General features: G+C 35.3%; 1 protein-coding gene across 2 annotated transcripts in view; it reads left to right on the forward strand.

Annotated features, from left to right (window-relative positions):
* The first annotated feature begins 7,389 nt into the window (after positions 1–7,389).
* Positions 7,390–23,144, forward strand: part of LOC128994324 (negative elongation factor B-like) — a 30,194-nt gene continuing 14,439 nt past the window's right edge. Inside the window, exons 1-6 of one of the 2 annotated variants that reach the window (XM_054418779.1) lie at positions 7,390–7,573; positions 8,731–8,865; positions 9,844–9,942; positions 14,605–14,865; positions 16,727–16,909; positions 19,451–19,624. In XM_054418779.1, coding sequence (XP_054274754.1) covers positions 8,740–8,865; positions 9,844–9,942; positions 14,605–14,865; positions 16,727–16,909; positions 19,451–19,624 — 843 coding nt within the window. In that variant the 5' untranslated portion in view covers positions 7,390–7,573; positions 8,731–8,739. The remainder of the gene's footprint in view (positions 7,574–8,730; positions 8,866–9,843; positions 9,943–14,604; positions 14,866–16,726; positions 16,910–19,450; positions 19,625–23,144) is intronic. The other variant, XM_054418780.1, reaches the window with a different exon arrangement.

Genomic DNA, 23,144 nt, shown 5'->3' on the forward strand with positions numbered 1-23,144 from the left:
CTGCACTAACACTGAAGTTTAAAATTTAATTGTAAACAAACCACTGAGCCAATCGGCCTGCCCCTGCCAGTTGCGGGAGAAATTTTTGTTTACAAATAACTTATATATCTGTTTAAAAAACACTTTTGTTCGCATTATTAATCTGTCATATTGGTGTTATTTATTGTGTCACGACAAACACGATGATATTTTGAACGAAATTTTTAGCGTCTTATTATGTAAGCATACGTTTTAAAAATAAACAGCAGCATAAAAACTATTGTGAGTAAAAATTTTAAAATGCATGGATCTGTTAACAATAAATCTACCAATAAGCCATAAAAAGGTCAGAAAGATTGGCTCAGTGGTTTGTTTACAATTAAGTTTTAAACTTCAGTGTTAGTGCAGAGTTTCTTAAAAACCGGTACCTACTTTTAGGATCTTTCAACAATATAACTTTTTCGGGTAAACGGATTTTTTTATTGCTACCACGTAAAATGTATTTAAACCAGCTTATATTTAATTTTTGTTTCAAGAAAATTGGATAATTAATCTCAAGAGATATTTAGGCTCAAACTCAAGCACATATTTATTTCCCCGACAGTAGTCCCGGCGTGTGCAGCGCGCTAGTCGTCTGCTATGCTTGATGAGAATAGTGTGGATATAAAGTTAATGATATTAGTGTAAAGGAAAACAATGTAATTGAGGACTTGACGAACAAAGTACTTGGACAATGTGTAGGAGTAAATTTGTTTCCAAATAGTACATATTTCTCAGGATATGAAACAATATGGACAAAAATCATTTTTTTTAGTACCTAATTAAAATTATTGCTCAAAAATATTTCAATGTTAGAGTTCGCTACTACTGTAAAAAAAATAAGTAACGAAAGTTTTCACAAAAATAAAATGAGGCAACATCTCAATAAAACTGTAATTTTTCTGGGACAATAAATTGAGTGTAATTTTACAAATATATTTGGGAAGTTTAATTTAACTTACAGAATTATCTTTAGTTTATCTTGGATGATATTGAAAGCTAATTAGTCCTTAAAAAGTTGTGCTAATCGGTTGAAAATTCTTCATAGACAATATATTTGAAAATGTCTTTAATATATACAATATTACAGCATGGCCCCCACATTTAATTGTGGGCCCTGTTACCAGGATCTGGCTCGGGCCCCCCTACCAACCGGGGGGTCGGGGGGGTATGGAATACCCCCCAGCGTAGAGGGGGGGTCCGGGGGTCCCCCCCCCGGGAACATTTTGAAAATGTCATGTATTTTAGTGAGTTTTTAAGGCAATCTAGGTATTAAATTTGTGAGTGGTAAATGGCACTTTTGCAGCCTTTTTTAAGGAAGAAAAGAGTTCTTCAATGAGTTTTATAAGACTTAAAATTACAGGAATTCAGCAATTAAAACTATTATATCAATACACAAAAGCTCCATGCCTATTAATATTTTGTCCTTTTTATTTCCCTGTAAGAGGGTTTGGCTATCTTAACTGCTATAATTGTACTTAGTAATATGGAGTAGGAAAAAACTTACGTAAATTGAGTTTAACAGCTTACACCAATGAAATCATATTTTATTCAGTGACAATTTTCATCAAGAATTTTAACAATACTACATTTTTTGGGAGTGGATGCCTGAGCTGCCGAACTTGCGCCGAGTAGTCACGGAGAAAAACAAATGTGCACGAGTAATGCCGAGAATGACCGATGCTATCCAATCCATGCTTTAGTACAGTATTATACCGAGCAAATTGGGAAGAAAACTTAGGTCAAAATTATTAGGCCTACAATCTTTCATATTTTTAAAACTCCAAAAGTAAAGAATTTTTAAGTTTGTGTCAAATAACCTAGATTGCAATAATTATTAATTGAAATATTCCATACATAAAAGTGCAACCGGGACCAGATGTTGATAAAACAGGACAAATAAGCATCCCGAGAGGATTTGTCGGGACGGACCAGTCCCCCTAAAACGGGACGTCTGGTCACCTTAGCTATGGTACATAGTACATGTCAATTTTTCAATGCTTTACAAATTTTATTTTAACTTATAACTATAAGGATTCATTCTTGAAACTATCAGTTCAATTATAAAACCAAACTTTGTTTATTATAGGGGGAATGAGGTAGGAGTGGCTAGGCGCCTGGCGGGAGGAAGGGGTAGAGGGAGTTTGTGGAGCCGGCCACTGGGGCCCGAGCTGGCTGTTCTGCTGTTGTATAGTAGGCCTACATACGCACCTACGCACCTATAGAATTTAAATATAAACTTCCTTAGAATCAAGAATTAATACATTTTAAATTATTTAACTTTGTTTTTTGTAAAATATTTAAATATTATTTTTTTATCTTCAATTTATGAGCTGTAAAGTGATCTTCAATGGGGAAAAAAATAAAAAACAAATGGGTAGGCCCGGGCCCCCTAGGGGGCCCGGGCCCTGTGACTAGAGTTGCGCCAGCCCCACCCTTGTGGGGGCCATGCGCTGTGTACAACGTTGTGAAATCATATTGCAATCATATTGGCTGTAATAATTACAGTACAACAGTATAAATAAAACATTAAAACACTGCACGCTAAATGTATAGACGACGGCCCGGCGGCGCAGCGGGCGTGGCGCGAAGCAGCGGCAATGGATCCCTTTTGTACCTGATTTTTTAGAAAACCGAACATGATAAAATTTTTTTGTGAATCGCATAGTTAAATTTGGTTATTTATCCACAACTTTCCCGCTGACGAAATTTCTCTGACCAAAAAATAAAAAATTTCCTCGCAATACAACTTTTTCATGTCTGAATCTGAAAAATTAAACTACAGAAGTGTTAAACATATTTATTACTCAATTACTATCATAACTAATAATTTTATATTCACACCATCGTTTTCCTCAGTATCATATCTACAAGTGTGCAAAATTTCAGAATTTTTTGTCAACTATTAATGTTATTTATGATCGTGTATTTGTCGCGGGGTTTTTAATGCGAACTGAGCTCGCGGGTCTTGGATTCAGGCTGTGTGACGGACCAATATGGCGGATTTGACCACACTTTCAGTGCATTTGGTTAAACGCCGTGTCCTCTCTATTATTATTATTATTATTATGTGCTCGCTGATCGCGACATCAGTTCGATGGATTGAACGTGGAATCTATATTTTCACGGTTGTGAATTTAATCAGACCACATCAAATTGTAAAAACCTAGATTGTACGGGCCAGATTTTTACCCCCAGATTATACCCCCGAAATTTTACTCCCCGGATTTTTACCCCCGGAATTTTTGGTCTAATATATAAATTAGTGAGAATGGTTAATTATCTTCATTCACTTTTAATTTAAAAGTAAACATTTTATTAAGACTTTCTCAATTTATTTTTAACAAAAACTAATCGAACAGGTTTTTTAATTTTAATTTTGAGATTTGAGTATCAGGATTCGATATTTGAAGCCAAATGTTGGTTCATTATGATGACATATAAACAAACATCTGAATGGTTTTTCGAAGATTTCTTTTACAATTTATTATACAACCGTGGTAAAACAGTGTTTTTGTTTTGTGTTATTTTACAACAAAATAAATACATCGTTTTTCATGGTGGTAGAATAAAGTCGTGAAACGTTCACCCTATTGTTATTTAAATGAGCTACTCAGTTTACGTTACATAAAGTACTTATAACATAACAGTGTTGGCCCCAAACGCAAATCCCGAACATCAAAATAAAACAGAAAATTCTGTTTACTAAGTTAAGATTACAAAATAAATAAATAATGATAGGCTACTTAATAATAAAATGTTTACAATTGAATAAATACAGAAACAAGAAAATCAATCATTCTTAATTTATAATTAAGCCCGGCCAGGGGGTAAAATTCCGGCCCGTACATCTTCAGTTGTCTAAACGCTAGTTATATGTAGTCTACAGGGGGTAAAATTCCGGGTTTTATTGATAGTCAAATTAATCACGCTCCGTCTATTTTCATTAGACTTCCGAATCCGCGGGGGTAAAATTCCACCCGCGAACAAACTGTTGAGCACTCCGGTTACTACGTCGTAGTGACGTCAGCTTTGACCAGGGGGTAGAATTCCAGAGGGATAATAATCGGGCGACACCAGACCAAGAACCAAACAAGCAAGCATGTCGAGCTTGATTGTTTTCGTAGTAGTCTACCGAGTGTTACAGTACAGTACACAGCACTGTAGTTTATTTTATATATAGGTAGTATATTCATATGCACATTTGGCCAGCTTCTAAGGAATCTTCAGAGCGTCTTTCTTATGTTGTGACACTGTTACTTCTTTAATCTAATATATATATTATATAAATTTAGTAACAGACCAAAGTGGTAGTGATGATCTTACAGTAAAGTATAAGAAGACGCCCTAAAGACGTCTCAAAATGTTCAAAAGCAGTCGAAGTTTTCTTCGAAATTTGCATTTATTATACTATGCAAATTTCGAAGAAAACTTCGACTGCTTTTGAGCATTTTTTTGTTGTGCAGACAACAAAAGAACAGATAAAAAAGACAAATAAAAAACGGTTTCTACAAACTGAAAAATTTGCAATAACTTTTGAACCGTTATTTTTACACCACTGGGAGGGGACCATTTTGTATAGATTTAAAGCTCCATTGAATACTCAATTTAATCAATACGTTCGAGTAGTTTTGATGAAAATCCCATTTCCGTAATTTTATAGGGTTTTAGGGTTGAAATTAGTATTAGACATCTAAATTAAAAAGAATCAAATAATACCTGATATTATCGAATAAATACCGACCCGCATACCAAATTTCGTTAAAGTTTCAAGAAAACTTTTTATTTGGTAGCTGCCTTATTTTTCTTATTTGGTATATATCTTAACATTTGTTTATTTGACATTGCAGCCTATTACTGTAAATGTTTGAATAAACAATTTGAATTTTGAATTTGAAGAATTGTAATGTTCCGGGTTAAACGATGCGCATTTCACCTCACTGAGGCATCCTTAGAGAATCTAAAATATTAAAACTAAATGTAAAGCACTTATTATTTATTTGCATAAAACATTGATGTACATATTATAGTGATGTAAATAAACAACAGTCGTTTCCAAATAATAAACTTCATGTTGTTTCTTGTCTCAGGATTACTGTTTTTAGATTATAAAAGGTATAATGTTACCTGGATCTGCCAAAGGCTGTCTGTCGAGACTACGCGTTTCGAAGCATTAATAGCTTCATCATCATCATCAGGTCTTCAAGAACACTTATCACTCATCAGAGGTTGTCAAATAAATATAATTTTTACAAACATACATACGAAAAATAGTAGGCCTACGAACCGCGTGTGCGCACTTTTGACTGCAGCGGTGAAGGTTGGTGTCGTGAACTTTGTCCCTTGCCGGTCAGCTGTTCCTGGTTAGCTATTACAGTATCATACAATGCATTTGACTGGAAATTTAGTTTGTCGTTAAATAGATCATAAATATGGCTTTTTGTTGCCTTGTATATCAAAACCAGATTCAAAGAACACCTTCCAAAAGCAAAAAATTATTTAAAATCCAATTATGCAGCCCATCTGACTAATGAAAATCATAACTATACAAATTTCGAAACAAACATGACACCCCTACATTTTTGCACTAGCCGGGTTTACACGATGCCAGTTGGCGAGACAATTGTCTTTGCCAATTGGCATCACGTGGTTTTGGAATTGTCGTAGGCCAGGCAAGTTGAACGAGAACCTGTTTACACGTGACCAACACTTGCCCAGGCATTTTACAGTGAACCAGGGTACTACTGCCAAAAGACAAGACAGTGCTATTGGCCTCTACACTATTTACACGGCGCCAATTGTCACGACAACTGGGTTTTTGAGGGGTGGGGGCCTCACTGGGCCCAGCTCATTGTCCTCAGTCTACTCCCGGACTCCCGGAGATAACTGAATTTCGGGACAATTGGCGGGCCAATTGGCCTGAAGTGTTTTCACGAAGCCAGTAATTCCAAGCCAGTCAGTTGTCTCCTGACAATTGTCTCGCCAACTGGCATCGTGTAAACCCGGCTAAAAGGAAGCTTCATGAACACCATAGAAGAATACGAGATATACAAAGCAACAAAAAGCCATAGTTATGATCTATTAAACGACAAACTGATGAGTGATAAGTGTTCTTGAAGACCTGGGGCCCATTTCATAATAAACTACCAGTTACAACTTGTAACTTGTAATTTCCATTAGATTTGCATTGGGCGATCAGCTGATTTACTAATAATATTAGTTTGTACTTTATTATGAAATGGGCCCCTGATGATGACGCTATTAATGCTTCGAAACGCGTAGTCTCGACAGACAGCCTTTGGATTACTCTGGCAGATCCAGGTAACATTATACCTTTTATAATCTAATAATATAATAAACGTTCAGTAATTACTAACTTTCAGTATAGACTTTTATTTTAAGGGGTATATTATGGACGAATAAGTTTCCTCTTTGATTTATGTACTTCATTTTATTTTTTAATATCTGTTCACATACTAAGTAGTCAGTCCCAGTTAATAATCAATGGTGCAACGGGAAAAGTTATAAAATTCAGCGCTTGGTTAGGGCGGTAAGCTGAATTTTTATTTCAGGTTTAGTGTTGCCTACAGTATTATTTTGAGGCTTCTGATTGGCTGAGGGAACATCATTACCGCAACGATACGGATCGACGTCAACGGCCTCGGTGGAGTAGTGGATAAAGTGCTGGGCTGATAATTCGAAGGACCTGGGTTCGAATCCCACCCGTAGTACTATTTTTTGAATTGGACTTTTTCATTATCAACACGTTTGGTTGGTTTGGTTAGGTTATGATGGTTTAATTTTATAATTAAAACATTATAAAATTGAATTTGACCCATTTATAGTTTTATTTTATGAACAGAAACATATTTTCGAATAAAACCTTCATTCGATTTTTCATTGTCAGCAAGTCTGGTTAGTTTGGTTAGGTTATGATAGTTTAATTTTATAATTAAAAAATTATAAAATAGGATTTGAGGCATTTATAATTTTATTTTATGAACACAACTATTTTTTTTTATTAATAAACCTTCATTAGATTTTTTAGCACGTTTGGTTGGTTTGGTTAGGTTATGACGATTTAATTTTACAATAAAAAAATATAAAATCGAATTTGAGGCATTTATAATTTTATTCTATGAACAAAACTAATTTTTCAATTAGTAAACCTTCATTATAGTCAATCAGAAGCCTCTAAATGACACTGTTGGCAAAATTAATCCTGAAGAACAAATTGTGCGGGCGGTAAAGGCGGCCATGGTGGTAGCCGTGGTTACTGGTTTGTTTTGTAGCTGTTGTTAGTTTGGTAGTAGTGGTAGATCAGGGCGATCAGGTTTTATGGTTTATGGTCATTTGCTCACTTTTTGTAAGCTTTGTTGTTTTGTTTTTAAATAATTGAGTTTTGAAGTCTCCTTTTTGGTTAGGTATTGGTTGTTGAAGTGACTACAAATGCTAAAACTTAAATGGTTAAAGTATGTTAGAATTTCAGGCTAATTTCTAGGTCATTCCATTCGTGGTTATATTTTACATCTCAACTGAAAATTAACTATTCGCAGTGAGTATAGCCTATCAGGCCTTTGATACAAGCAAACTATTTACCCTGTGGCAGTTAGTTAGTGTTACTGTACAACATTTCTCCCTAAATTATTCGAAACGTATCATTAATATTTCTACAAGGGATCAATAATGAGATAAGTTAATAATTTAGCTTAAAAATAAAAATGTACAAAGCAGTCATGGCCTCTTTCAACTGAGGCCTAAATTCACATTGGCAAAGTTTACCTTTTGAGCCCTAGGAATATTTAGATACACCTTATTACCTCCTCTTCGTCTTTGACCAGCCAGAGCTGGATGGACAGTGTCAAACATTAAAAAAATAAAACTTCTTGGATTAGGCTAGAACAAACATGTTAGGCATATCTACATCTTTTGGTTTTAATATGATGGCGGTGGGCAGTCAAGAGCTTGTGCCTCCTCAAAATACTCTTATTGGAGTAGTATCGGTTTCACAGGAGGAGCTAATTGATCCTTTCCTGAAAAAATGTTTGTCTTAAGGTCTCTCAGGTGAGGTCAGCGCATTGAACATTTGCACTGCAACTGCGGGAAGCTATTCCTTGTCAGGGACGGTCTAGGCCTATATCAAGAATCAAGAATTTTTATTTCCACAAAATGCAGGGTTACATTACTGGAAAACGTCAGTACAACTACAGCTAAAATAAAAACTAAAATAAGAGAATAGTACAAGGTTTCTTTCTTACTTACTTACTTACTGCCAAGGCTCTTGGTACCCAAGGTGGTACTTTGCCTTGCCAACCCACTGCCTCCAGATTTTTCTATCCATTGCCTCCTCTTCCCTTCTTCCAAGTCTTCTTAGGTCTTTTCTATCCTGGTCTTGCCATCTCAACTTGGGCCTTCCTGGTGGTCTTCTGCCCTCCGGATTGTTCAAAAGGACGTTCTTGACTAAGGAGTCGTTCTCTTTCCTTAGTAAATGGCCAGCCCATCTCATTCCTCTCATACCTCTCATCTCGGCCACTATGTCTGGGACCATATATAATTGCCTATTAATTGTCGCTTAGCACTTTTTTGATGAAACGCAAACAACGATATATCGTTCCATAGCACTTTTGGGAAAAAGATGCACAACATTTATCATCGCATAGCACTGAAAGGGTGGGTATTTATACTCTGTAATTGAATCAGTTTCATTTTCAGGATTCAAAAATGAGTGCTAACGAAAAGAAGATGCCTGGGACTGGATTGGAAGACATCGGAGTGCCGGGACAAATGTTCCTTCGCGATGCTCTCACTAGCTGCACTGATCCGCTCAAAGCAATCGAGGAGTTTCAGGTAAAATAAACAAATTTATTTATTAAACTGGATTGTCCAACAAGGCAAAATCCCCCATTTTTAGTCTGAGATGTTTGGGTTACAGCAAATTCCCTTGTACCTTGTAGGGAAATAACTACAGTAGAACCTCTTTAATCCGAACTAATTGGGACCAAGGGTAGTTTGGACTATTGAATAGTTCGGATCACAGAACATATTGTTGTTTTTACATAACAATACAGTAGCTAAAACAAGGCTAAAATTAATCTACATTATTTTGGGATAGGTAAGTGAAAAATGTTTTATAAAGTAAAATACAGTGTTTATTTAATACAGTAGTAAACATGGTGAATAAACAGTACTGTAAATTATACAGTAAACAATAAAGAACTGCTGTACTGTGTACAGAGTACAGCAATGAGGGGTTGGGATTAGTGGACGTTCGGATTACAGGGATTCGGATTAAAGAGGTTCTACTGTATTGGTAATTTCCAATAAGATGGTTGTATAAGAATTTTTCTTGTCTAAAAAGGTGTATTAAAAGTTCACAACAAAATACTTTAACACATAAAACACGATTGAATCTTCGCCTATTGGGTCTGATGATGATTGGAGTGTCCAATTGAAATTGATCACCACTTACCATCTTTTTTGTATATTTACCGTCTTGTGAGTAACAGTATAAGCGTAAATATATGTTTTAAATGTTATAAGACGTTTCTTTTATTTACTTTCCGTAAATTTAATAACACGTACAATGCTGATCAAGAAGTTATTTCAAACTTTTGACACACCTCTTCAGGCAAGATAAGTTCCTTTACAACAATTTGATGATGGCTGAAGAGCCAAAATGCACATAATCTGTCAGGACAAAACTTTGGTGATAAGGCGACATCAGGTAATTAAATGTTTTTTATTTGTGAGCTATTATTTACCAAATAAGTTGTGTCCTGGATCCTAATAGACTAGACTTTATGAACTATATTTTTACATTTTCAGTTGGAAAATGGAATTCTTCTGCCGTCTCTGAGACAAATGCTGCCTTTGCTGGACCTTCACGGAGTCAGGAGATTAGACTTCCACACATCAGTAATGGAGGTAAATTTTTTTTATTTATATTAAAAACGGTTTTAAATATTCCATTGTGTCGACTAGGTCCCTATGTTCTGTGAAAATATTTTTTTTTACCTATGGTCCGCGAAAATATTTATTTCCGGTATCGCAAATCTAGCGTAGACTATTGAAAAAAATGTTATTTTTATCTGATAGTATTGTCTTCTGAGATTACAGTTACATTTGTGATTATTTCTCTTGGTCTCCTCAGCGACACGGTGATTGTAACCCATGAACATAGTAATACTCATGAGCAAATGAGCATATCCTGCGGTCTCGGCAATACCTCAATCAGGATTTTTTACAAAATTAAAAGTGAACGTCATCAAGAATAAAGGATCAATTCAGGGCTAGAGATATACAAGGGCTAGGCCACGCGAGCTCAGAAAGTGATGCCAGGTGGCTCCCCACCACTCCGCCGCTGTGACGTCACGGCGATACCTCGGGCTCCCGACACCGTATATCTTTGCCTGTGTGAGCGCTGGTATTACCGCACATTTAGCGTTTATTAAGCTCTATGTTGGACATTTTTTATTAGGTATTAATGTATTTTATAAAAGTAATTGATTTTCAAATAGGATTACGTATAACATCAATTTTAATAAGTAAAAAATTAACTTTAGTAGATATTTAAGGATGGGAGTGGAATGTAAAGCGATGGCTAAGATTACTGTAGTTATTGATCCAATGCATTAAAGTTACTGTGTAATATCTGTGTTCATATTGCTCGAATGTATCTTAATGTGTGGATTATTAATTGTATTTATTTATTACTTATCCATACCTTTTAGGATTCATTGAGGTTATATAAAATACATTGAGGTTGTATACATTACCTATAGGCCTACTTAGTATTTTGTAACTTTTACAGGAAGGAAAAGAATTTCAATTAATCAATTACATTTTATTATAGGCCCTACATATTTCAATACATTAAAATAACATATAGCTGCAGAAATACTTTAAGTTGCCTGACTAACAAGTCGAGTTTTGGTGTGATTTTACTTTATCGGTTTACATCGTGATTATACGTTTTAAATGTTTAGTTACGATATTATTTATTGTGCCTCGACTGTAATGTGACATTACTTTTAGAAACTTGAGACAATATTTTTTAGGCAGTTTTTGTGAACTTCATTTACTTTTTACCAACAATGAATATCGTGGGTTTGACTTTATCTCTTTATCTTTATCTTCTCTCTTTATCTCTTTAGTTGTAAGAATTGTACTTATTTAGTTTATCAACTGTTTTATGTGGACATACTTACTTAATTTGAGGTCTGGGACATTACATTTAGCCCGTTTTTGAAACATTTCGTCATAATTAACAAACTATTTAATCGCCAAAAGAAAAAGGCACAGCAGCATTTTATAGAAAAAACTATAAAATATTTATTTTTGTATATTTGGCTTTATAACTATGTATATTCATGTAGGGGGATAAGTTTATTTTCATTTGATATAGTTGGTTTATGGGGTTTTAAAAATAATATATACGTGTGAATAACAAAATGTTTTTCTAGACAAATATAAACACTTATTAAAAGTCATAAACATCTATTGAAATGATCAGTATCCATAAACAATTCTTACTTCATTTTATCTCCAATATTATTGCCTAAAAATGTTTACTTTTACCTCTTTTACTTTATCTCTTGATAATACATTTATTTGGTTTTTATTTGAAATTTGTTGTGCAAAATCGTGAAACTTGTCATTTTATTGTTTTTGGGCCATAACTTTGTATGAATGGTAATTGGAATCTTTTTACATTTCCATATAGGGAAATAAATTCCAAACAATTTGTATATCTTATAAAACATTTTTGGTTCATGCAGCAATTTTTCTACCTACTGACAATATTTTCTATAATATTTTTAATATTTATTTCGTTGCCATTTTCAAATTCTTCATTTCATTACGAACACTTCAAGTGGGAAATAATAAATACGGTTCATAGGTTTGATCTGTTGGCTTAGTTTATATGAATTTTCGAAAATATGACTGCAAAATCGCCAAAAATGCCTTGCCACTACAGAGTTTGCCCATTGCAAGTTGGAGGGTTAACGAAACCCGCTTTAAAAATCACACTATAAAACTACATTATTATAAACACAATTATTAATATGCGAGTAGATGCCGGGCGACATATGCACTGCCGTGCTAGGCTACCGTCACGCCTCGCGCCGATGTATCTCCGCTATGTCACTGAGGAGGTGCGGGGGAGGGGAAGTAGGATCAGGCGGCGACCGCTAACATCAAAGGAGTGAGCCAGCCCTTGTATATCTCTAGCCCTGGGATCAATTATAGTCATAGGATAAGGGTTATTATTCTGGAATCCAAATTTAAGTTCATTTTTAGATTTTTTTCCAGTCATTAAAATTCACCTACAATTCCAGGTTTTCAGCTTGGCTGGAAAAGCTGTTTAAATATTAGTATCAACTTCAAATATTATCAAATATTATAATAGTATCAAATATTAGTACATTTCCTTCCTCCTTAGTACATTTTTTTCTTTACTACAACTTCAAAATTATTTGGATGAACATGGAATTTTATCAGACCAACAGTTTGGGTTTAGAAAAGGTAAAAATACTACTGATGCACTATTTCCTATCAATAAAACTTTAATCGAGTCAGTGAATAGAAATGAAAAAATACTAATTGCATTCATAGATCTTGCTAAAGCGTTTGACTCTATTGATAGGAAAATTCTGTTAAAAAAATTAGAATATTTGGGTGTAAGGGGTTTAGCCCTGGCATGGTTTAAAAGTTATTTAAGCAATAGGACTCAAGTAGTATCAATTAATAACGTTATTAGTGATCAAATGAATGTAGATTTTGGAATTATTCAAGGTTCTACTATGGGGCCTTTACTATTTTTAATTTACATAAATAACATAGATAAAATTGATATTTCTGGAAAAATATTCTTGTTTGCAGATGACACAGCGGTAATCTTTAGGGCACGTACTTGGGAAGAGGTTTTTAATATTGCATCATCAGAATTACAAATTTTAAAAAGATGGTTTTCAGAAAACATTTTAACAATGAATGTCGGTAAAACAAAATGTTTGCCTATCGCACTTCGTCCCGCTAGCGGGCCGCCCGCCGAACTCAGACTAACCTTGCACTCATGTGGCACCGCAGGCAGCGATTGCAACTGCCAAATTATTGAAACTGTGTCGCAGTACAAATACCTGGGCATTATAATGGATTCTAAATTGAAATGGGAAAGTCATATACATTTTTTTTAAAACAAACTTAGAAAAATGATTTTTGTTTTTCACCAATTGGGTCAAATTTTAAGACATGAAGAAATTAAAAGAATTTATTACGCATACGTTCAATCTCATCTGCAGTATGGTTTAATAGCTTGGGGAGGGGCTTATTCATCGGTAATTGAACCTTTGTTCGTAATTCAAAAATCAATAATTAAAGCTGCTTTAAGAAAACCGAGACGTTATTCTACTGATCATCTGTTCAAAGAATCTCAGCTTTTATCAATAAGGCAGCTATATGTTAAAGATTTATTAGCTTATTCATACATTCATTTAGACCTTATCGCATCGCCCGTAGTTCATAACTATCATACCAGAAACTCGGTGATGATGGGATTACAGGTCCCAAGAGTTCTCAAATCAATCAATTTAACAAATTCCTTTTACATTGCTAATTGCTTGCTGCGTAATATTCCTCCAGAAATTAGGGACCTGCGAGTGTCACTGAGTGTATATAAGAGGGTTATCGCTAATTGGCTGATGGAGATAGGCCTCGACAATACAGAGTCGCTTATCAGCCCAGAATATCTCGTTTAGACCTAACCAACTGATAACTGGACTATCTATTGTACCTTCTACAGCACTCTTACTTGATGGAATCCACGCCTCAGTAAAATTGGGAATCGAAGGAAAAAAAATTAATGTGTATTGGTAAACAGATATTGGATGTAATGCAATGCAAGCAATGAGCTCCCCTACTATTGAGTTACATTTGCATATGGTTGTTAGGTTTCACATTTTTTTTTTATATATAATTATAATTGTGTAGTAAATTAATTGTTATGCTTAATAATTTGTAAATAAAGAATTTCTCTCTCTCTACTAGTGAAAATTAGCTGTAAAGCTTTATTCGCACAAACATGCAAACAATTTTAGTTCGCCAACAAATCACATGTGAGGAAAAGTATAGGAACAAGAAATAAGCGAGAAAATCTCAAAAACCACCACTGAACTATTGAATAAAAATTATATTGCGGGTTTATTGGGCTAAGATTTCTATAATCAAATACTGCTGGCCCCTGTTTCCTCCATAGACATACCATATGGCCCTCGAGTAAAATATGTTGGAGACCCAGGCTCAAGAGTGACCAATTCAAGTACTGTTGGTTTTAATCAATGTTTACCACTTTGCAATCTTCCTTTCTTTGTGATCAACAAAGCGGTCAGTGACCATAAAATATTTTAGTTTTGTGTGTGCAGGCCTATATGTGTTCAATATTTAGAAGGACTCACGTACGTATGATGCCTGCTCTCCCTCCTAGACCCTAAACCAAATAAAACATATTCTGTTCAAGAGTCCTCTACCAAGAATTGTTATACTAATAAGCTGGTTACTGGTATTGTATATGATTTTATTATTTTGCAGGAAATAAGAGAAAGACTTATTCAGCACATCAATGACATAGGCCAGAAGGAAGGCAGGGAACGGGACAAGAAGTTGAAGGAGTTGTTGTCGAAAAGTTTTCCCCTGGTGAAGGTGAAACCACTGAGACCAGTTGTAATGGCCATCCTACGTAACACAACACACATAGATGATAAATACCTGCGGGTATTGGTGAGTAGGCCAGTTGTAATGGCCATCCTACGTAACACAACACACATAGATGATAAATACCTGCGGGTATTGGTGAGTAGGCCAGCATCAGTCTTCAAGTTCCACTTCAGACTTAAGATAATTTACTCTTTTATCTAGCAGTGAGATTTTTACTTGTAGTTACAAAGGTCTACAAAAAACAGAAAGGGCTACCTAAGTAAATATTTTATGTATTTTATTTTGTCGTTTGTACTTGTGTAGGTAATGTCAATATTTAAACATCCACCAAAGTAGGTCTATATCTATCTTTGAAATAAGTGTAGGCCTAAAAACTAAAACTTTATCAATACGATAATTAAAAGTATTTATATTAATACCTCTGTAACATCACACTTTCAGAGTAAGTTGATGTTTAGTTGTTGAGTTTTTATTAAAACATATTCATAATAAAAGTAAAAATACACTTTGATATACGTTAGTCACAAATATAGGTCTCACTATGAAGACTATGGTAATATCTACTTTCCTTTACAAATGTTTGCTTATAGAACATTTTTAGATTCACTTCTTTTTTAGTTACTTTTGCTACCACATTCTTAGCGTAAAAAATTGCTCAAAGTGGTAGGCCTAAATAAAAACAGAACCAACCAAGAGATTCATATTCTTGTCAATAGATTTAGCAGCTCCGTAACTATCCTTCCTTTCCTTGCATTGTAATCATAATCTTTTGTTTTGCTTATAATCATCATTGTAATCCTCATTGTTCTTAAAATTATTGTGGACGGACTCATCAATTTTGATGTTTATTTGTTTTCACGTCCAGTGCCTTTGGATGACTGAAATCTGTCATCGCATGCTGATTGGTTCCTGGAATCTGGAACCTAATTTCAGCTGTCTCTAGTAGACATTTCTGAATTTCGATATGACTAATCAAAGTCATTTTAAACTAAATTGAGGTATAATTAATAATATACATAGTCTCTGTGAAATCTTGAAAAGTAGGGCACTCTTGACATTGTGGATTGCTAAATTCTTCCACTGTCACACAGAGTTTGTAAAAGCGAGTCGAACGCTCGTACTGCCCAGTGAATGCTGGAATCTCGTAATGAACACGTTCCACGCAAATCACATTTACTGTTGTCTCATGGTGGTCTTCGGACCTATCCATAATGGATAGGTCCGAAGACCACCATGAGACAACAGTAAATGTGATTTGCGTGGAACGTGTTCATTACGAGATTCCAGCATTCACTGGGCAGTACGAGCGTTCGACTCGCTTTTACAAACTCTGTGTGACAGTGGAAGAATTTAGCAATCCACAATGTCAAGAGTGCCCTACTTTTCAAGATTTCACAGAGACTATGTATATTATTAATTATACCTCAATTTAGTTTAAAATGACTTTGATTAGTCATATCGAAATTCAGAAATGTCTACTAGAGACAGCTGAAATTAGGTTCCAGATTCCAGGAACCAATCAGCATGCGATGACAGATTTCAGTCATCCAAAGGCACTGGACGTGAAAACAAATAAACATCAAAATTCATCATTGTAATGTCTGTAGGAGGTAAAGCTCCTCCTCTTGCACTCACAGGTTGAGATTATGGCTGATTCTTGTGTAATGATCATGTATGTCGGATCAGTAACTGTACTTATCAATATTCTCTTTGACATATAATGGGCTTTTTTATATTTGGGGGGGGGGGGGGGGGGTAAAATATAAACATGGAAGGGTTAAACCATTTAAAACCTCAACCTCAAAACCTGCTTTGCAATTTTCACTGAGCTTAGTTCCCCTTAATCCATATAACTTCGAAATGCATCTTGAAAACAGTTTTGACTTATGTCGAAATACCCTTTAAGAGATTAACATATTGTACATGGGAGAGGAAAATGCAAAATTATGAATATAATGTCTTGGTACCACTGGTAGTGTTTTGTTCAATTTCACAGGTAAGGGACCGAGACTTGTACAATGACACGGACACCGAAGTGAAGCGTCAGATCTGGAAGGACAACCAATCTCTGTTTGGAGACGAGGTGTCACCGCTGCTGTCGCAATACATCAAAGAGAAAGAAAACGTCTTGTTTGACCACAACAACTTGACCAACCTGTTTTTCACACCGTCACCAAAGGTATGCTCTTAAAATTATGCTGTAATTTTTAGTTTAGAGACAGACAGTTTTAAGGGGCACTAATCCATTATGGCGGGTTTTCCTAGCTGCCAAATGCGGTGCAGGATTGTGAATGTCGTGCAGGTTTTCTAGTACCTGACTCTCGTACCTTGACATATCTATAAAAGTCTAATCTACATAAGAGGTTAATTTTCCTTAGTTTCGTCTTGTGACTTATCTTCCTCTAAGGTTGGATGACGATAGTTTTGGCAACATTTACAGATCTACAAATTCATGTTCCGCAACTAGTTCTGGTTTGTTTATCCTCAGGTAAGAATAAATAGTACGCAGGGCCGGATTTAGCATTTTTGCGCCCCTAGGCCCAAATAATTTTCCGCCCCCTAGTCTGGTAACAGTTACTTTCCTTCAAACCTTTATTAAAAACTATATCATGCCCATAGGCCTAAGTCAATTGCTTGAATACCACTCCTTTTAAGAATTGACTTGTTTAGCCTTAACAAAATGCCGTCTTAAACACGTTTAGCAATTCTATGCTTTTAATAAATGCTCACGTTCGTGGTCGTGGGAATGAAACTAAACAACTCAACCCACCAAGCATTCCTGCAAAAAGAACATGGCCATTGATTCCAATTCCAGGCCCAAAAACATTAACTCCAACAGTACGTGATACCATAGATTAAACATACTCCTTTAGTAGATTTGTCGTCATTTTGGATTAGCTGAAAACAATTCTTGTTGTTTAAGGAGTATGTTTTATCTATGTTTAAACCTAGTTTATCCAAAATAAAACAATCTAATCATCAACAATAGGTCGTCTCCTGTTTATATTACAAGAAATTTAAACACACATCATAGAACTAACCATGAAAAAAATAGAAACAAAATTATGTCAAAACTAACGTCCAGTGTCACCAACATGAACTAGACATGAACAAATTTTGAATTAACAATGTCATAAGAAGTCGACTTGATTTATATTTAATCTATGGTCGTACTGCATTTAGGTTATATTTCCAGAGCAATATTCCGGCCAACCGTACCGATCCTTAGGTCTGAGGAGAAAATGACAGCATTAATGGTGGGTACTTTGGAGGGTATTGGATTTTTCTAAAATCTAATGCAAGCTGAAATTAATATTTTTTCAATAATTTTAAAGGTAAATTCATCGTTGTTTTAATATTCAACACAACAGTTAATAACTTTTGTTTTGTGAGATGAGGGTGGTAACAATGTCTAGCACGTATGCGCCCCTAATCACTCTGATCAGTAGTACCAAGCCCGAGGCCCGAGCCAGCATAGTAGAGCAGAGTGGCAATACGATGCGTACCCCCTGGGCGCTCGTCAACGTCAACATCCCTACAGCCTACTCCCGTATAACCAATGTTCGCTACCAATTTTGTAACGAAATTGATGCGTAATTCTGAAAAATAGTTTAAATTTCCTAACAATTATTTCTTCATTCTTTTTATAAACTTCAGAATCACAATGCTTTGGATTTTTTATCAACTATGACTATTTATTTTTATTTTTAGATAGCCTAGGTATAAAAAAAATTACTCTCGGCCGTGCACCCTCTGGGACCTTGCGCCCATAGGCCCGGGCCTATTGGGAAATCCGGCCCTGATAGTAAGAGAGAAAACATCTCTGTTGCGGATGTACCGAGCCACAATTGCGTTGCTCAACTTTTATGCCTACCATTTTTACGACATGCAGCTACACGATCCAACACAAACAAAGTCTGTGGCCAATGTTATCATACTAGATTCACAAAGCCAGCTGGAGTGTGAAGGTGGACTTGGCAATATGGTGTTTGGACTTGAGGGTAACACCATTTGTCTCTTAGAAACCCAATCTTGTACCCAGAAGCTTCTTCAAGCTCTTGTTGATTAAAAGTCTTTTTAACTGATGAAAGACAAGTGATTTGGTACATCTACGTGGCAAAGTATGAAGATCCTTAAACCTTTTCAAATAAGATACATATTAATATGATATATTTTATAGCCTACGTGTTCATAAATTAACATGTTGACTGCGGCCTACTGTTATAGCAGTAGCGCGGCACTGGCACTGCTCGTGGCCTACTGCTATATAAGTAGTGTGCTTGCCTGCCAAATATTGCGTCTGTCTAAGCCCAGCACTCGGCCGGCGACAATGTGATTGTTGCCACGCTGTATCTCCCCTACAAGCTTTATTTTGGTGTAGGTTGGTACTAAACATTCCTGTAAAATCCCATCAAATAGTATAGATCGATTTGAGCCATATTACAAAGACTCTGGTTATTGATCAAGGCAATGCTGCTCCCTGGGTGTTTCAGTGAACTACGTCCACTTTCGGGGTAACGCAGAACAATCACCATTGCTCTTTTGTGATTCGTCTTACTGAGATTTTTCAATGTTAATAGCAACCGCGGATTCAGTTGCCTTGCAGCAGTTTAGGAGCGCCTGTGTAAAGGTTTTCAGCAGTCAACGTGTTAAAATAGTTTCTTTTCATATCCTATGGGTTATGACTATTCACTCATCGCCACTTATACTTTGTCCCTAGCTGAGGAGACAGGGAGACGTTGTTCAGAAGTTGGCTCACATGATCGGCAACAGTGTGAAACTCTACGACATGGTATTACAGTTTTTGCGCACATTGTTTCTGCGCACACGCAATGTTCACTACTGCACTCTGCGCGCTGAACTGCTCATGGCTCTGCATGATCTGGAAGTTCAGGTGAGATATGATAATTATTATATTTTTTGTATTTCAAGTATTAAGTTTATGAAGGCGTGTGGCAGTTAGAGCTTTTATGTAAGGTAAAATTCTTGTTTTGCCAAAGTCGAATATCGAGCCATAGTTTGAAAATGGAATTTCATAGTCTTGTAACAAACAGCTACTGAACTACAAAATCCTAAATCAATTTTACCATTTTTTTAATCATTGGTATCATTTTGAAACATTATTGTTTTGAGTTAACTGTAGCCCAATAATTAAATTTGATTTTCAAAAGTACGAGGCTTGTCCAGAAATTAAATACCGTTTTCGAAATAAACAAACAGATAGTTTTATTTTTCAACAAAATTTATTACTAAAAGAAAGAGGATATCTTAAACTTTTTTACCTACGACCGTTTTTTAAAGTAGCCATTTCAGTTCAGTTCTTAGAATTGAAAAGTTTCACTTAACAGCTGTTTACTTTCATATCAGCATAGTTTTTCTCATATCAACACGGGTAACGGACCAATGAGGTTCAAGGATTGAGAGAAAAGAAGTACAATTGTAATACTTCGAACGTCAACTAATCAGCTGATCAGTTGACAATTTTAATTGTTGATCCGGCTTGTTCCTGTTGATACTCGCGTATTCTTAACCTAAGTTGGTGGAAGTTAAATGAAGGTTGATTTTAAAATATCAGTTAGTAAAAGTGATGTTGACGAGATAGAAATGAGAGCACAAACTGTTTGTGCTAATCTTTTGCCACCAAAATCAAAACAAAGGTACCATATGCAATTACATACCAGCAATTCATTAAATGGACGAAACAAAATAAGGTTAAATTGATAAATGAAAATGTTCTTCTAGTTTATTTTGAAAACCTCTTAACCACTTTTTCACCCAACTCATTCTGGACCACATATTCGATGCTGAGATCTAACTGTAAATTAACTGTTTCACTATATTATTCAGTTGTCCAAAAATATATTTATATTTTTAATATAAATATATTTATAATATACTATACAGTATTTATGGTAAGAATGCTGCTAGCAGAACCTATTGCCTGAAAAAGTAATGTATTATTTAACAAAGTATTACAAACACGTAATTACATTAAATCAGCTGATTATACAATAAGTCGTTGCATCACTTTCAGTGACAATGACAATAAAGGAAAACATAACCTGTCTAGGAAGTAGTTATTGTTAGTAATAAAATACCCCCGCCGCAGCAAACCTGCCGACTAAGCGAATTTCCATTTGTCTGAATTGTTTTCAGTTAAATATATTTTAATAGCATTAGGTTTAACGAGTACCTAGGTTTGCTGCTACAAGGAAACTAATAAAGTGTGTTTTTGAGTAAAATATTGTTAGCTTAGTACAAAATAAATAAATTTGCCAAGTTTGATCAAAATATATCCATAAACAAGCAAACTACAACATTTGACAATATTCTCCATAAGAATAACATGGGAATTTTAAATTTACAATTTTTTTAATTTTCTCCGTTACTAATTATTGAACAAAAATACTTTTATATACTAAATTATTTGTTTTTTTAAGCTCTTTCAAAAGGTCTAAAGAGAAATCGGGAAATTTTGTATTTTGAGGGTCAAAAGTGAGAAAAACCAATTTTTACCCCATAAAACCCCCCGTAAAGCCCCGTTCCCATGGTCCGATCGTGCTGGTTCGCGAACTCATTCAAGTTTATCCCGCTTTACACCTTTAAACCAAATTTCATCAAAATCGGACAAAAATTACTCAAGTTATCGCGTTCACGGACGTATATATATATATATATATATATAAGTCTATATATATATATATATATATATATACACATATATAAAAATTTGAACGAATGGTGTTTTTGGCCTCTGGGGACATCAAAATGAAAAAGTAAATCGGTCCCGGGGCTAGGTCTTACCGTGCCACCTACGGTAATAGCTACTTCCCTATAGGGAAATTCGCTAAAACCAGATTTTTAGTAATTAAAAAAACGGTCGTAGGTAAAGTAGTGTACGCAACTCGCGTTAATAGTCTTTACGACACTCGTAGAAGTTTTTAAGGCACTTGCCAAGGCTCGTGCCTTAAATTTTCTTCTCGTGTCGTAAAGAGTAACTTAACGCAATCGTTGCGTAAACAACTATTTCTACATAGTTTCCACCATTGTTCAGACATTTGTCGTACTGGTAGCAAGGAACCAACTTTTCTATACCCTCTTCATAGAAAGATGCCGCCATTGAAAAGAGCCATTGCTGAACACCGTATTGAGCGTCGTCATCACTGTCAAAGCGGCGCCGTCCGAAATCCCGCTTCAAGCAAAACACAAGTGGATATCAGATCAGGGAGGTATGGAAGATGGTCAAACTGTGCTCCCAACCAAATCTGTGAATAAGGTTTTGAATGGCACCAGCAGAATGGGGACTCACAACAGATGGCCGCCCATTGCGAGCCTCGTCATGAACATAGGTTCGCCCATAATTGAATTACCGAATCCATTTTCTTACCATTCCATCACTGATAACTTTTTCTCCATAAACTTCTGTAAGTCGGCAATGAATTTCAGCAGGCTTCACGTTCCTTGTGTTCAAAAATCGTATTACAGAACGCACTTCACAGGCCAGGGGATCAGAAATTGTTTCAAACATTTTGAGTGCACACTTACCAATGTAAACACAACACAATTTTGCCGTAACTGCGTCATCTGCTCAACAATGAAACAAGGAGACTAGTGTGCATGCACGTAACATCGTAACAATGTTCTATCATTAGAAGAAATCAAATCAATAGTTTTTTCTTTTAAAAATAAATTTTCTTGTGATTATGATGAGATCCCCATGCCTATTATTAAAACAGCAATTGACTATCTAAAATATCCGTTATGTCATCTTGTAAACTCTTCTTTTATTACAGGTATTTTTCCTGACAAATTAAAGATTTCTAAGATTAAACCAGTCTTTAAAAAGGGAGACCCCGCTATACCTTCAAACTATAGACCTATATCTTTACTACCATCCTTTTCTAAGATCTATGAAAAAGCTATGTGTATAAAACTAACAGAATTTCTGGAAACCAACAACTTGATAGATAAAGAACAACATGGATTTCAATCCGGCAAGTCTGTGATTAGTGCTAGTGTTCAGTTCATTGAATCAGTAATAGATTCGGTGGATAAGAGAAATAATGTTACTGGGGTCTTCATGGACCTCAGCAAGGCTTTTGATAGTGTGTCACACTCCAAGCTGGTAAATATCCTGTTTTGTTTGGGTATCAAGGGAAGAGCTTTAGATTGGTTTAAATCGTATTTAAATAACAGACAACAATATGTAGAAATAACTAATGTCACAAACAACAATAAGGTAAATTTTATTTTATCATTGGAAATTTTAAAATATGGAGTGCCACAAGGATCAATCCTGGGACCACTGTTGTTCATATGTTATACAAAGGGTTTACCAGATGTATTAGATGATGCTAAAGTCTGTTTATATGCTGATGACATTAGCTTACTTGTATCTGGTAATACCCATCAAA

The sequence above is a fragment of the Macrosteles quadrilineatus genome, unplaced genomic scaffold (genome assembly GCF_028750875.1).
Source record: "Macrosteles quadrilineatus isolate MER2022 unplaced genomic scaffold, UCM_ALF_1.0 Scaffold_5__1_contigs__length_97177068, whole genome shotgun sequence".
NCBI classification, from domain to species: Eukaryota; Metazoa; Arthropoda; class Insecta; order Hemiptera; family Cicadellidae; genus Macrosteles; species Macrosteles quadrilineatus.